Below are 16,850 nucleotides of genomic sequence, written 5' to 3'. Positions count from 1 at the left end.
CTATGTTGTACCATGAAGAGAGTCTTCTTATGTTGCTCTTATTTGGTGTCCTTTGTGATTCTTGGATTAATATTTCTTTATATTTCTCTAGTTTTCAGTTAGTATTCCATGAAAGGGGTTTTCTATGCCTTTACCAGCTTCATCACCTTCTGAAATTTCCATTATTCAGATATTTGGTCATGTAATGGTGACTAGTAATTCTTATATATTATTCTCATTTTTTCCTGTTTTTCATGGTTTGGATTAACAGATTTGCCTACCAGACCAGACAGACCTTTCTTTTACTCTTGGTACTTTTAAGAGAGATTTTGATTTCTTGTACTCTTTTTCTCATCCCCAGTTCTATTTGATTCTTTTTATGATATCCTTTTACAAAATTTCTCCTTCATATCTTTAATAATATTCTAATATCCTGAAGTTTTTTGTTTGTTTGTTTTTTGTTTTTTCTTGCATCTCATTGAGTTGTGTTATTATAAATAGTCTGAATTTTCTTTCTGTCACTTTTGGGATTACTTGTGTTTTTTCCACACTTGATGGGAAATTGCTGTGTTTGAGGGAGATATAATTTATGATTTTCTCCAGTTACTTCAGGCCCTACTTTTTTTTTTTGAGGCATCTGATGAGGCACTTACTTTTTCTTACTAATTTGGAGTAGGTTTCTGGGAGTGTATAATTGTGTACTTCTCTGTAGTATGCTTTAGCACACTTCATTTTCCCTCTTGTTTCAAAAATTTTCTAATTCCGATGTGGCTGAGAACTGACTTGAGAAGACCAAAGCTAAGGTAAAACGTGAGATGACATAATACATGTAAAGTGCAGGGCCTGATGAACCTGAGGTGTGGTGCCTGATGAATCTGCTCTGTCCATTTCTAAGATCCACAGAGGGCCTGGTTGGTGATGAAGACCCTTCCCATAAACCTCCATGCCTCACTATCTCTAGGAGCTGCTCAGGTCCTTGCAGGAGTATGTGGGAGAGTTTCTGTGAACCTACTCCTTCCTCCCTGGCTGTGGACCCTGCAGAGGGTCTGGCTGGAGATGGGAGTCCCACCCAAACAGCCTGATGCCTTATTCTCTCTAATATCCTTTGAAAGCACAGAACTATTAAGTATAAAATAAGAAATTAAGAAGAATTTCAATGAAATAAAAAAAAGTTTAAGAAAATCTTCTGTAATCAATTAGAATATCTGCATGAAATGTTTATTTTCGAGAAAAAAAATAGGTACACATTCTCCATAAGAGTGATGTAATAGAGTAGAAAATTATAAAATAGGCTACCTAAATCTGCCTAAAATGTTTTAGAGAATAATTCTGCAACATGGTTGAAAAACTGGCAAGTCATTTGCTGTTTAAATGTTTGAGCATAAGGAAATCAAGGGGTATCATTGGTTCTGGACCTACATAGAAACAAGATGACATTTGGGATACATCTAATTGCAGAAGGGTTTAAGAAGGTGACTGTAAGCATAATAAAGAAAGTTAATAACTGAGTACTATGCATTTTATTATTGCTCAGGGAGTACAATTCTGATGTTTTCTTTATTTAAAAAATGGAATATTTGAGGTAATGCAGTATATAATTTACCTTAGTTTAATCACTCCACATTATATTTGAAAATAATAAAATATTTTCTATTTGATGAATATGCATAACTATAATTTATTTATATAAAACACATGATTTTTAAATGTATAAAAATGTATACATGTACACTTTTTATTCATATCTCTAGAAAAATAGTTTGCCCTATTCTTTACACATTAATCAATCCTCTCTTAAAATCACCTCTATGGAGGTGACAGTGCCATCATCCTGCTAAATGAGTCTTCATCTCACTCACAATGCCCTCAAAACTTTTCTTGGTTGTTTGGACACAATTTGATTAAATAGAGAGAAAAGCCACTTCAAGGTTTCCTAGGGCCCTGAGAACCATTCACACTAATTTCATACATCAGGGCAGGAGAATCTCTGAATGGCAGTTAAGCCTAATGCTTTCTGTCTCTTGGCTAGACTAAGAACTTTAATCTCAATCCCAAGTCTTACGATAACTTCTAGTGCTTTCTCCTGTTTAGGTGGCATTGGCAAAACTACCAATATGTACTGGCCTTTCTCTTTGCCATTGAGGAGATTAACAAGAGCGCCCATTTGCTTCCCAACCTTTCCCTGGGTTATGATATCTACAATGCATTGCCCCATCACCAAAAGACCTTACTGAGTGCTCTGTATATGCTCTCTGGAGAGAATCAGACTCTGCCTAACTACAACTGCCAGCGACAGAAACAATGTGTGGCCATCATTGCAGGAAACGTGCCAACATTTTCATCTCAAATTGGAACGCTTTTGGAGCTCTACAAAAGCCCACATGTAAGTGGTTGTTAGTTAGGAACGATGATGTTTGAATCTCTCCTAATGCAATTCTCTCATTCCTGAGCAAAGAAAATTTGGAAGCTGGGTTTACATATCCCTTGAGAGTTAGAAATACATCACAGGAAATTCATTGAGATATTAATGGTGCAAGATTAAGAAAGAAAAAAGAATAATGGAATCTGCGCAGCTCCACCTAGATTCCTGTCATGGCCAGTGCAGCCAACTCCCAGTGCTGAGAAGATTGACTGATAACAACCCAAAGATATGTGTCTCCTAGAAAAGGCACACAGTACAGGGATCTACCCCATGTTAGGAGAGAACATTATTAGTGGCATTCAGAGGACAGTGACAATCAGATGTAAAGGTAAAGACCTTTGCATCTGGTTTTCATTTGGCACAAAGAAGAAGGAATGTTCCATCACTGGAATTTCCCCAAATTGGCTATGGCTCCGTCAATCTGCTGTGTTTTCCCATATCCCTCAGCTCTTCTTCACATCATGAATGTGATCCTCTGAATGCCCTTCCAGTTAGTCTCCACATCACAGATCTCCCCCTCAAGATTCTTTCCAGGGAAACTGTCTAACACAAGCAACATTCAGGAGACATTACTGGTAAACACAGACAGTAGTAGCTCAAGATAATTATATTCTGAAAAATTTGTATTATAAAAACATTTAAAGAGTGTGTAAGTAGTTGTTTGTTTAGACAATACAGATGATGCTCTGGTGATAAGTAAATTTTACGGTACCAAAAGATCAGTAAAAAAACAGATTTATTTTTTCTCAGAATTTATATTTAACATTGGTTGCTAGGGAAGAAAACTTCTGGTCCACAATTCACATGGGCCCAGGATAACAGACTCATCATCATCTTGGAGAATCATTTTCATAAATGTTATGCCTTCTTCATTTCCCTCTGTAGATGAATAAAAGTGTGTTGAATCTCCCACTTTTTCTTTCATGCTTTCTTATGGAAGTGATACTACTGAGCTGGATTAATCATGTCTATAGATTATGAAGACACTGTGGAAGAGAGTAGATAATGAGGAAAGTAAAAGGGGGAGACTCAAGGTGAAAACAAGAAGCAAAGCATTTAATGAACACAAAAATAGGAAATTACCTGTTGATAAGGTATATGGTAATACCTTTGACTGGACTAACATACAGTGCGTTTATGCTGGGAAAATCCAGTATGTATGCTCTAGAGGTGTACAGTGAGTGGATGTTAAAAATAAGAAAATAAAAATTGAAGAGAAAAATTTTTTAAAAAGACTGCAAAACAATACCTAATAGCTAATACTATAGTCTAATACCCAGACTGGGAGAATGTCTCCATAACAGGCAGTCTCTTCACTCAATATTCCATTCTGTGAACTTACCATACAGAGAATTATCTCTTCCCTACCCCGTTTAAATAGAATAGCTCTAAATTTCAGTAAGTAAGATCAGAATCAACCTACTTCTTTTCTTATTCAGGTCACATATGGTCCATTTGATCCCATCCTAAGTAAAGACCGGTTTCCATCAGTTTATCACATGGCCACCCAGGACAGACCTCTGGCTCATGGAATCACCTGGTTGTTGCTCCATTTTGACTGGACATGGATTGCACTCTATGTAGCTGATGGTATGCAAGGAGAGGCATCCCTTCAGGATCTAAAGGCAGAGATGATAAAAAAGGAGATCTGTGTGGACTTTACAGAAAGGCTCCCTGCTACAACAGGTGGCTATGTACTGTATGATTTCAATTTTATAATTAGGATCAGAATTTCATCTGCAAATGTGTATATAATACTTGGTGATGAAGGGAGTGTCTGGAGCCTGATTATGGCAGAAGAATTCTATTTAATTTTGGGAAAGGTGTTGGTCATAAGAAATCTCTTCTCATCAAAGTGGGAAGACGTTTTGGCTGCCAATTTAAAGCAACAATACATTTTCCATGGGAGTCTCTTATTTTCAAACAAGAAAAGAAAAATCCCTGGCTTCAAACAATTTCTCAAAAGAGTCAACTCTTCCCAATACCCAGAAGACTTTGTACTTAGTAAACTCTGGATAGAGTCTTTTAATTGTTCACTTTCTGGATCACTATGTGGCAAAATTGGAGACTGCCCACCAAATTCTTCCTTAGAGTTTATACCGTCTCAGGTGGACATGATGACTCTGGTTGACTCCAGCTTTTTTATCTATAATGCTGTATATATGGTGGCTCAAGCTCTTCATCAGATCTTTTCACAGAAAATAGAAATGGGATATCTAGGAGATTCAGGCCAGTCTGTGCTTCCTCCCTGGCAGGTAAATACCCTCTATAACCAGGACATATATTTAGCACCTGATAATATTGGAGGTATTTTATTAAGATACAACATTATGACATTGTTATCTTCTATAGGTCAACAGGATCAGGCAAAATAAAGATTTTATTTTTTCCCAAATATATATAAGTATTTGTATAACCATTATTTAGAAAATTCTGCCATTAGAATCTTAGATTTTAAAATATTTAATTATACATGTAAGCCTATTTCCTAATGTAGAATCAAATACTGTAAATATCACAGAAAAGACTCTTCACACAATGTAGACCGAAAATTAGAATTTCTGTGTGTTTTCTAGGAATGTATCTGATGTCAATAAATGTTGACATAATAACCATATTTGACGGCAGCTCTTTTATTTATAGTGATATAGATGTGTAGCCCTATCCCTCTATGTGATACTTATAGTGAGGACAGAAATTATTCTACCTAATATCCTAAAATAACCCAAGGAAAGTGCTTGAGAAACTTAACTATATTTATACTTATACTATATGCAAAAGTCATGGGAGCAGGGTTTGTAGTGCAATATTAAGATATAAAAAGACTTATGATGCCCATAGCTCAATATATCTTACCTGGTTTATAAATAAGTTTGTATTTAAAACTAAACATATTTGAATTTATAATTATGTATAAAATATTTTTAGAGGGAACCAGCAGTTAGTGTAATGGCTATGTCACTGGACTCCCATGTAGTCGACAGTGGTTCACGTTCCAGACCCTGTGGCTTAAAACTCACGCTGGGCATGTGTGCGTGCGTGCCCAAGATCCCGAGAGGAGAATGGAGGAGAAGGGATTGCGACGTGACCATCCCCCTTGGGGGGTGATTTCTTGCTTTCTGTCTCTATGTCTCTCTCTGTCCGTCTGGCGAGCGCACGCGCCCTATAGCGAAAACCTCTCAAAAAAATATATATATATATTTTTAGAAACCAAGGACCAATACATTAGATGAAATTATTGAAAAAAATGTAATATGAATACATAAAAATTAACAGATTGTTTAGTTTAGTTTCTGATTTATATTTGCCAAAAATGCTTAATTTGAACTTTCAGTTAGTTTGAAGTTGAATCTTTAAAAACCAGGTAATTTTGTCAAGATGGACAGCTAAATGTGTTTACAGATTACTTTAATTACTTGTGTTTCAAAAATATAAAGACTTAATAGCAGAAAATAAACGTTCATTATTTTCTGTGACAATCACACTTTTACTTAAAAAAAGAAATCCAAGAGATCAGCAGATGGCATAATGGTTATTTCACTGGATTTCCATGTAGTCCACTGTGGTTCATGTCCCAGACCTGGTAGCTTAAACCTCATACCAGGCATGTGTGCACATGTGCCCAAAATCTTGAGAAGAGAATGGAGTAGAAGAAGATTGCAGGGTGGCCATCCCCCCCCCAGGGATGGAGGTGTAATTTTGTGCTTTCTGTTTCTCTAGTTCTCTGTCTCTCCAGCAGCACATGCACATTATAGCAAAAATCTCTCCCTAAAAAAAAAATCCAAAATAAAGACCAATAAAAAAAATTTTTTGTTCCCTTTTAAGAAGCTTTTTTGAGATATGATTTAATTGATATTTAAACAACCTCACATATTTAATGTATATATTTGGATAAAATTGGACATATGCATACATTTATACTACCATTATCATTATTAAGAAACCAAACTTATTCATCCTTAGTAAGCCCTTCATAAGGTATCAAGCTAAGCTTCCAAGAAATCCAATTCAGACTTTACTCATCTGGATTTTACCAGAGACTATGCACAAATCACACTTTGGCCAATATTCTAGATTTTTTTTGGGGGGGGGAGATGTAAATGTTCCCCCATTGTTTTCATGAAGAAAAAGATCATTTATTTTACATGAGCCTTGAGACAGTGTCACTGAAACAAAACTAAGCCTCTAGCAAAATGAAAATTTAAGGGTAAGAAAGTGGCAATAGAAGGATTAGACCTTCAACTTCTACCTTAAATACACTCTTAGTTTATAAATCATGCCTCTCATCCAGCTTCATCCATTTCTGAGAAAAAGCCAATTTATAAACAACACTGGGTACAGCACTGCCATCGATGAGAAAGGATACGTGACACATTATGATATCCAAAACATTGTGAATCTTCCTAATCACAGATGGCTACTGGTTAATGTAGGAGACTTTGTCTACAGAAACTCCCAAGATCAAAGCTTGGTCATCAATGAAGAAATGATAAAATGGCCTGTTATTTACAAAGAGGTATGATATTTCAATATTAAATCTATACAGAGGTATCTGAAGAGTCCTGAAATGAAATGATGTGTCTGTGCGCTGTGTTACTTTAAATCAGAATTAAATTTACGTTTTATACCTTGACTTTGTACTATTTGAGTTGCTTATACATATTCTAAACTTTAACTATCAAAAGAACTGGGTTTCATAAGGTTTTTTTTTATATTTTTTTTACTTAAAGTATTATTAACTTTTTTTATTTGTTTATCTTAATTTAACCAGAGAGGAACAGAGTGAGAGAGAGAGAAAGCAAGTTTCTCTGTGCTGTGTCTGTGCATGCTGTGTTACTTTAAATCGGAATTAAATTTACCTTTTATACCTTGACTTCGTACTATTTGAGTTGCTTATACATATTCTAAACTTGAACTATCAAAAAAACTGGGTTGCATAAGAGATTTTTTGTTTATTTAAAGTATTATTTTAATTTAACTTATTTATTTATTTATTTATTTATTTATTTATTTATTGCCATAGAGCAGGCACCACCATGCCCTTTATTTGTTTATCTTAATTTGACCAGAGAGGAACAGAGTGAAAGTGAGAGAAAGCAAGAAAGCAAGCCGCCAAGTCCAGGACTCAAATGGCAGAGACCATGTGGGAGTCCAGTGCCCTTAACCACACCACCTGCTGGCCCCTTGTTTTTTAATGTAGGTATATTTATTCAAACAGCAGTCCAATTAATTAATCACCAAGTTGATGAATATGTATTTACAGTCAAACAATTGCTTTGTAAGAATATGTTCTGAAAAATGCATCTGTAGACAATTTTGTCACTGCAAACATAGACTGCAGTTACACAAATTTAGATGGCATTGCCTACCACACCCAGAAACTATCTGGTCTAGCTTACTATCTATGGGACTGCTATAAACATGTGGTTACTCACTGACTGAAATCTTATGTCTTTATGCAGCATATAACTATATATCTCCCAACGAATCCCTCTATATGTTCTAAAACTATCATTTGTGAACAGTCTTCATTATACAAAAATATTTATTGCTGCAAAAAAGTAAGTTTTATCTTAACTCATAATTTACTTGTGTTCACCTTTTTGTAAATACCATTTACATTTTTGCTTGTCATTTTGCATGCCATTATATTCAATCTTTGTTCTACTAAGCATTTCAAACCACTAACTATAATAATCTCGGGCAATTAGATTAGGCAGGAGCTTCATGTAACAATCATGCTTTGCACACCGATTGTATTTTTAATATTTGAAAAGCAGTCCTTAACTGGACTCAGAAGCCAAGAAGAAATTTAACCACAATCTATGGTTCATAACTTATTCTTATCATATATTGGCCATAATTTTTAATTAGTTAACTTTCAATGGTGTGCCTACACATCACATCGTTAGAATGTTTTAAAATATTTATTTACATTTCATCACCATACATCTTTACAGTGTACAAAATATGTGTTTTCCCGGCATGAATACAGTGTATATCAGTAAAGACAAAGACATTATCCTATACATCATCATCAGAAAATAACTATTTTTTGTGTCAATTAAATGTATTTTTCCCTGTCCCCCACCCATTTCACCACCCTTTATTCCTGACCCACTATCTCTACTAACATCATTAGAATTTTTTTTTTACATCATTAGAATTTAAAAAAAATATATATATATCTTCTTGGGAACCAGCAGTTAGTGTAATGGCTATGTCGCTGGACTCCCACGTAGTCAACTGCGGTTTGCGTCCCAGACACGGTGGCTTAGAACTCATGTCTATGTCGCTGCAGTCCCACGTAGTCTACCGCGGTTCGCATCCTGGACCCAGTGGCTTAGAACTCATGCCAGGCACGTGTGCATGCGTGCCCAAGATCCCGAGAGGAGAATGGAGGAGAAGGGATTGCAGCATGACCATACCCCCTGGGGGGTGATTTCCCGCTTTCTGTCTCTATGTCTCTCTCTGTCTGTCTGGCGAGTGCACGTGCCCTATAGCGAAAATCTCCTCTAAAAAAAAAAATATCTTCTTGGACAGAAGATTTGAGGCTCTAGACGTTTTTTGTTTGTTTGTTTGTTTGTTTGTTCGTTTCCTTGTTTTAAGATATAGTGAAGAATAGGAGCACATTTAATTTTTTTTTTTAATATAGAACCTAAAGCAGATGTGTCAATATCATAAACTGTAAGGGAGAGTAGTGGGTGGTAGAAAGTGGGTGGGCCAGGAAAGGAAAGGAACATTTAATAGACAAAAATAATGTAAAAGTCTCTGTAGAAAAAAAGTTCCTTAATTTTTGCTTTATGAAAATAAAAATTTCTGGCCACCAGAAATGAGGACATGACATAATTATTCTCCAGAACATAACTGCTAAGAATATTCACCGTGTAGAAACCTCCACTAAAACAGTTTTGGACGAAGTGGTTAAATAAAAAAAGAGAAAAAAATCAAAGGATATTTCCAGTCATGTGTGAAATAATTAGTTAACTTGTAATATTTGTTAAACAGTTTTTAAAGAGAAAAACTAATGATAGTAACTATTGTTTATTCAGTTTTCCTAGAAGAGGATGTAGATACTCACCAGAGGGAGACACAGAGAGAGAGAGTGTATGTAAGAAAGCACCCTCCCATATTTCTTTATGGGAAATGGTCATGCTACAATCCCTTCTCCACTTCTGCTTTTCCAGAATTTTGGGCACACATGCATATACACCTAACATGTCTTTCAAGATGCCAGGTCTAGGACTTGCACCATGTGGTCAGCCTGTGGTCACCATGTGGGATCCAACTCAGGTTAACACCAAGCTACAGATTGGCTTCATATAGTAACTCTTTATTAGAAGTCTAGGTAATAGCAACGCAGTGGAAACTGAGAGACACATAGTGATGAACTTCTATTAATGGTCAAAATTTTCTCTGAGGTGGAGAGAGAAACAGTCATTCTGTCAAAGCATCTGATAATATACTTGATTATGACTAATGATTCTCTTTTCCTCTCAGACTCCTAAATCCGTGTGTAGCCAGAACTGTGGTCCTGGATTCCAAAAAATTCCCCAAGAAGGAAGACCATTTTGCTGTTTTACTTGTGTTGTTTGTCCAAAGACAGATATTTCAAATCAATCAAGTATGAAATATACAAGTACCTTACAACTTTATTTCTCAGTAAAAAGGAAACCAATAAAATTGGGAATGAAATATAAAGCATCATTGTTTTCAATTCACATGTTCCCTAGTTTCAATATTTTTGTGAGGTTTTTGCTGTAGGGCATGTGTGTTTGCCAGAGAGACAGTGAGAGAGAAAGTGAGAAATCACCCACTGGGGGATGACCACACTACAATTCCTTCTCTGTTCTCCTGAAATTTAGGACATGCACATACATGTGGCCTGGTGTGATTTTTCAAGCCATTGAGGCTGGAACTCAAACTGTAGTCAGCCATGTGGAATTTCAGTGCCTTAGCCACTATGCCACCTACTGGCCACATGTTTCAATATCTTTATTTTATAAACACTATTGCTACCTAATATGTGTAAACGCTCTCTGGCTGTGCTCATCCTATTGAGCTCAACTGTGAAACCAATTCCAAAGTTGCCCTTTGGAATCAATGCTGGGGAAGACGGTGTCACTCTTAGATCTCATACTGAACCATGCAAAAGTCCTCCCATAAAATGGAAAATATGTAATTATTAAGGTTAATTGTGGGTGCCTTAAAATCTTGAAACCGATAGAGATTTGCCCTTGGATGATAAGCACAAACAATTACAAGTAAGTTATTCTAAAACGATTTTGCAACTTTTTCAACCATGCTCCAATTTGTAAGGTATGAAGTACACAAACTTAACTAATATCAGAATCTTACACTTTGAAATAGTATAGTATATGAAGGAAATATTTTAAAAATTAAAGATACAAGATTCTAATAAATTCCACAATCTGTAACTTCAAAAAAATACCTGTTATAAAAGATATACATTCTATATATCAAAATAAATTGTGGTATTTTCAAATCCGAAATGTTGAAAGTTTAATTAAATAATGCTTCTAAGGGCCAGTAGGTGGTATAGTGGTTAAGATGTTAGATTCTCACATGGCTGATCATGGTTCAAGTGCCTGACCAGAAGCTTGAAATTCATGCTCAAAGTCTCGAGATAAAAATGGAGAAAAAGGGACTGTGAGATGACCATTGCTCCTGGGGAGTTATTTCTTACTTTCTGTCTCTCTGTCTCCTTCTGTCTCTCCAACAAGTGCATACACTCTATAGCAAAAATCTCTTTAAAAAATTATGCTTCTTAGGGCTGGCAGGTGGTGTGGTGGTTAAAGGTGTTGGACTCCCACATGGCTGACCATGGTTCAAGTCCTGGACTTGGTGGCTTGCTTTCTCTCTCTCACTCTGTTTCTCTCTGGTCAAATTAAAATAAATAAAATAAAATAAAATAAGGTGTTTTTTTTTTTTTTTTTTTTAATTATGCTTCTGGGGACCAGCAGATGGTGTAATGGTTACATCACTGGACTCCCACGTAGTTAACTGTGGATCAAATCCCAGACCTAGTGGCTTAAACCTCACACTGGGCATGTGAGAGTGTGCTCAGAATCCTGAGAGGAGAATGGAGGAGAAGGGACTGTGGCATGGCCATCCCCCCCGGGAGGTGATTTCTCTCTGTCTCTCCATCTCTCGCTGTCTCTGGCAAGTGCATGTGCTCTATAACAAAAATCTCTCTCTCAAAAAAAGTTATGTTTACATTTTTCAATATATAAAGAATACATATGACAGTCATTTGGATTCTTCCACAGGAGTTATGCAATTACAGTCATTAAAATAACAGAAAGCATTTTGTTTTAATCACTAGTAAGAGTGAACAGATATGTTCATGTAAGAATATGCCAAGAAGTAAAATATTTGCCTTTCATATGAAGGATTTGCAACGGTAATTAAGTATGTAAAATAAATGAAAATAAAGAATAATAGGATTTGAGACCCAGAATAAAATACCCAATTATTGTGTCCCAAGCATGTTTGTGAGACAGAAGTAGTCAGGGAAAGCAATTGACTCTGAGAATAGAAATAGCAGTTTAAGAAAAGTAATAAACTATCACTCTTCAGTTCTTAGAACATATTATACTTTTGAATCCATACTACCTTAAAAATTAAATAACTTTAAAAAAAACACAGGTTGGGTCAGCTTTTGGCTTCAAAATTAACGTGGCTGTTTCTCACATACTGACTACATAGTTCAGGTCCCAAATCTGATGGCTTAAGAAACATGTCAGTATGTGTGTATGTGTGTGTGTGTGTGTGTGTGTGTGTGTGTGTGTATGACTGAGATCCAGAAAAGAGAGAAAGATGGAGGAGAAAGGATTGCAGTGTTATCATTTTGCATAAGGAGTACTTGCTTCTTTCCATCTCTCAGTCTCTCTTTGTCTCTCCTAGTGAGCACACATATCCTCTGGCAAATTAATAAAAGAAAGAAAAAAAAGAGTAGGCAAATTACCACCGAGTTCCACAAATAAATTTTAATTAACTCATAGACATGGCTATCAATTTCCATGTGTCTATGCTTTCCTTCTTTTGGATTGTTGGAAAAGTTACGATGCATTTTTGCATTAAAAAATACAGAAAAATACATCATGACTTTTTTGACAACTCAATGCATATCAATAGAGATAAGTATTTGCAGCACATACTTTATAATGTGTAAAGGTAAAATATTTATTACTTACCACTAAAAGAAAAAGTTAGCAAACAGTGCTTTTACGTAAATAAAGAAAAATTTCAGAAATTATATCTCATCCTTCAATAATGATTAAAACGGTAATCTTTTAAAAAGTAATTGTAGAGGAGCAATAAAATTACATTCAAAATCCAAATGTTTTCAATTCAATCAAACTGCTTTGAACATTTCTGTGGGACTACTTATGAGGATAGTGACAGAAAAATAAAAATTTAAAATAATACATATCTTGTATAACTACTTGACATGTTATTTCCAAAGATAAAATCAGTAGAAATTATGATAGTGATAATACTGTAATATACCAGGAGAATTAGGTAAAGTTATTTTTTCTGAATACAAATAAGAAAATGATTCACTTTTATTGTGCTAAACTAAATATTATAAACTATGTGAATATAAGGCTTCTTATGAGGAAAACCCAGGAGAGAATAGAAAGGAGATTTAGAATAAATCCACATCCTTGGTAACATCATTGAGCCACAAGATGGCCTGACAAAGATTGTTCATTGCTGATACTCAGTTTCAATGGATTTGGGATTATCTGCAGCTGGAAGAATTTCCCAGGGCCATCAGTGTAGAATCTTGACTTATCTTGGTATTACAACAGGGTCTGTCTGTATTCGCAATGACTCAAATGTGACCATCTATTTCAACATGACACAGATAAATCGTTTGAGACTAAAACAGTTGGTCTTTGTTTTTCCAACAGATGCAGAGCAGTGTATGCAGTGCCCAGATCAAGAATATCCAAATAGTGAAAAAACTCACTGCCTCCCCAAGTCTGTGACATTCCTGGCTTTTGAGGATTCTATGGGAATGGCCATGGCCTGTACGGCTCTGTGTTTCTCTACGGTCACAGCTGTGGTTTTGGGGGTCTTCGTGAAGCACCAAAACACTCCCATTGTCAAGGCCAATAACCATGTTCTCAGTTTTATCCTGCTCATCTCCCTCCTCCTATGCTTCCTCTGCTCCTTGCTTTTCATTGGGCATCCTAACACAGTCACCTGCATCCTCCAACAAGTCACATTTGCACTAGTGTTCACTGTGGCTATTTCCACAGTTTTGGCCAAAACCATTACTGTGATTCTGGCATTCAAGGCCAGGAAGCCTGGAAGAACAATGAAGCGCCTGCTGCTGTCGGGGACTTCTAACTCTGTCATTCCCATTTGCTCCCTGGTGCAAGTGATTATCTGTGGAATCTGGTTGGGAACATCACCCCCTTTCATTGATATAGACTTACACTCTGAGCCCACAAACCTCATCATCATGTGCAACAAGGGTTCAGTCACTGCCTTCTACTGTGTCCTGGGATACCTGGGCTTCTTGGCTCTGGGGAGCTTCACTGTAGCTTTCCTTGCCAGAAACCTGCCTGACACATTCAATGAGGCCAAGTTTCTGACGTTCAGCATGCTGGTGTTCTGCAGTGTCTGGGTCACCTTCCTCCCTGTCTACCACAGCACAAAGGGGAAGTTCATGGTGGCTGTGGAGGTCTTCTCCATCTTGGCCTCTAGTGCAGGACTCCTATGCTGCATCTTCATCCCTAAGTGCTACATTATTCTGATAAGACCTGAGAGGAACTCCTTGCAGAGTTTAAAAAAACAGAAGAGGTTCCAAACGAAACAGGTATTCTAAGGTTTTATGTCATAAGCTCACATTTACTTATTTATACTTATTTTTTAATTTGACTAGAGAGAGATTGGAGATGGGGAGTGAGAAAACAAGCCAGCCTGCAGGTTCCAGACTTGAACCATGGTAGGCTATGTGGGAGTCAAGCTCCTTAACCACCATAGCACCTGCTGGAACATATTTTTTCAGTTAAAAAAAAAATTAAGCTTTTTAAGAACCAACTGGTGGTTACATTGATTCCCTGTATGGTTTTTATATCTCTTATTTACATCCATTATAATCTTAACATAATTGTTTGTTTCTTTCTTTTAGAGAGATTTTTGCTATAGGGAGAATACACTCACTGGAGAGACAGAGAGAGATACAGAGACAGAAAGCAAGAAATCACACCTCCAAGGGTGACGGTCATGCTACAATCTCTTCTCCACCATTCTTCTTTCTAGACTTTGGGCATGCATGCACAAATGCCCAGCGTGAGTTTCAAACCCCTGAGTCTGGGACTCAAACTGTGGTCAACTATGTGGGAGTCCAGCAACGTAACCATTGTGCCATATGCTGGTCCCACATCATTGCTTCTTTTAACTTTTCATTTACTTTACTCTTCTTCTTGTAGTTGCATGATGTATAAAGTAGTACTGATTTGATGTATTTCATCTGTTTTTAAGTAAACTGTGTGACGGGGCCATGCAGGCAACACAAGCTGGTAAGGATGCTGCCTCCCATTCTAAGGCAAGGCCTGGACTGGGAAGAAACTGAGGCAAGGCCCAGTTTACGAGCTCTCCCTTGTGTCCTTGAACTGGCCGGTATTCAATTTCTCTGCCATGAGTTTTACTGTTATTACTGTACCGTGTAAGGGTAAAACATCACCCCCAACCATTGCAATAAAGCCAATTAGTGATCTTGTAGGAATGTGGTTCCCTAAGACTGACAGGAGGATCAGGAAGTTTAAGACTCCCCCACCTGTCTGTTTTTAAGCCAAAATTAACATATAGATTAAGTTAGTATAAACCAAATTAGCATTAGAAGCATATGTAGACTGAGTTAGTTTAAGGTTAGTTTTACTTACATACCCCTTGTTAAAGCTACAGGCCAAAGTTAACTCACACTAGCAAAGTCAGCACATTCACCACATAACAGAGACTCAGAGATAAAACAAAAGAACTCACTAATTGACAGACTCAACAAACAAAATGCAGGAACCCACAGATTTATTAGAGGAAAAAGCCTGGATGGGACAACAGAATAAACAAAGCTGAGGGCTCCACAGAAAGATTAACCATTTTAGCTGGGAGCTCTTATCTAAAGCAACAGGTAGCTTTCAACTACAATGACTTTCTCATCTATGTGCTGTTGGCCATAAAAAACTGCTAATAAAACATCCAATGTTGTCTCCTGAGCTACAAGATCATCTTCCTTTCCCATATAAGATCATAGACTCACCCTCTATTGTTGTAATGTATAGATAGTCCATATATTAACTGTGTCTTTACTTAGCAAGACAAGATTTCCATCTAGGTCATTGTAACCAGCAACGTTATCGCCCTGGCCCGGGACTGAAGTTGTCAAACATCCTGCAAGCCCCCTCTTCAAAAGACTCTTCCCAGTAATCAAGATCCAAGAAGAAGATACAGCAGACAAATGGACTTCCTCATCCTGAGAACTGTGATTGATTTTACCTGAGCTAACAAGACAAACAGCATGTTTTATAATTATTGCTTCCATGCTTTGTATACCCTGTTCCTTAGAGTAAATCTTTTACTGCCCCTCACCCATTTACTTGCATGTATCACATTTTCAATAAAAAGGCACGATGATTCCTAGCAGTTGTCACTCCTCAGAAAGCGATCTTTGAGGGGTGTCCGGCATAGGATGTGCATGAGAAAGCATCGAGGCCTCTGACTTCTGTTCACCTTCGCTCCCTCTGTCGAACCCACCCACGCCGAGGCTGGTCCCCGGCAACTGTGAAAGATTTCAATGTCCCTCTAAGCAAAATTTCTGCAGTATCCACCAAATTTTGGTGTGTTATGTTTTCCAATTTGTCTTATCTCAGATATTTTTATAAAATTATGAATACTTTTTTATGAAAAAATACACTGTAAGTATAAAACTTTTCTGTTTGACAAATACAAGCACATTAATTACTTTTGTAATAATGTAACAATTTATCTTTGTACTAATATAATAAAGGCACTGTAATTATTTAATTACAGATAAGGAAAGTGAAAATCATTTAAATTTGTAAGGTCCATAATCAGCAGTCACCTTTCCCAGCTATAAGACACAGGTATTATTGGTGCTACTGCACAATTCTGGAAGTCATACAGAAGGCTATGGATTTATATCCAGGGTCTACTTAAATATTCCAAGTGTGTGCAAAACTTTAACCTGCTGCAGGGCTGGTAGAGGATTGCAGTGAGATAACTCGTTGGAGGGTGCCTCAGGTTTACTTTATCATCAAAAACTAACAAAATTAAACACATTGAAAAGCAATTGACATCAAATAGGTAAAAATTTGTAATCTAGTTTTGAAGACGACTTCAAAACTGGGGGATCATGACATAATGGTTACATCACTGAACTCCCATGTAGTCG

At 36.6% G+C, this 16,850-nt stretch overlaps 1 protein-coding gene across 1 annotated transcript; it reads left to right on the top strand.

The window, feature by feature from the left end:
• Positions 1 to 2,070: 2,070 nt before the first annotated feature.
• On the top strand, positions 2,071 to 14,255 carry LOC102503075 (vomeronasal type-2 receptor 116; the record flags this gene model as incomplete). Its single annotated transcript, XM_006164685.1, has 5 exons — positions 2,071 to 2,362; positions 3,841 to 4,656; positions 6,693 to 6,917; positions 9,902 to 10,025; positions 13,342 to 14,255. Coding segments are annotated over 5 exons (2,371 nt in total), but the record flags the coding sequence as incomplete, so codon positions are not given.
• Positions 14,256 to 16,850: the final 2,595 nt, after the last annotated feature.

This window comes from Tupaia chinensis, unplaced genomic scaffold (assembly GCF_000334495.1).
Source record: "Tupaia chinensis unplaced genomic scaffold, TupChi_1.0 Scaffold143659_1, whole genome shotgun sequence".
Classification (NCBI taxonomy): domain Eukaryota; kingdom Metazoa; phylum Chordata; class Mammalia; order Scandentia; family Tupaiidae; genus Tupaia; species Tupaia belangeri.
Note: the sequence above shows the minus strand (reverse complement) of the source record. Positions and strands in the feature narration are given on the sequence as shown.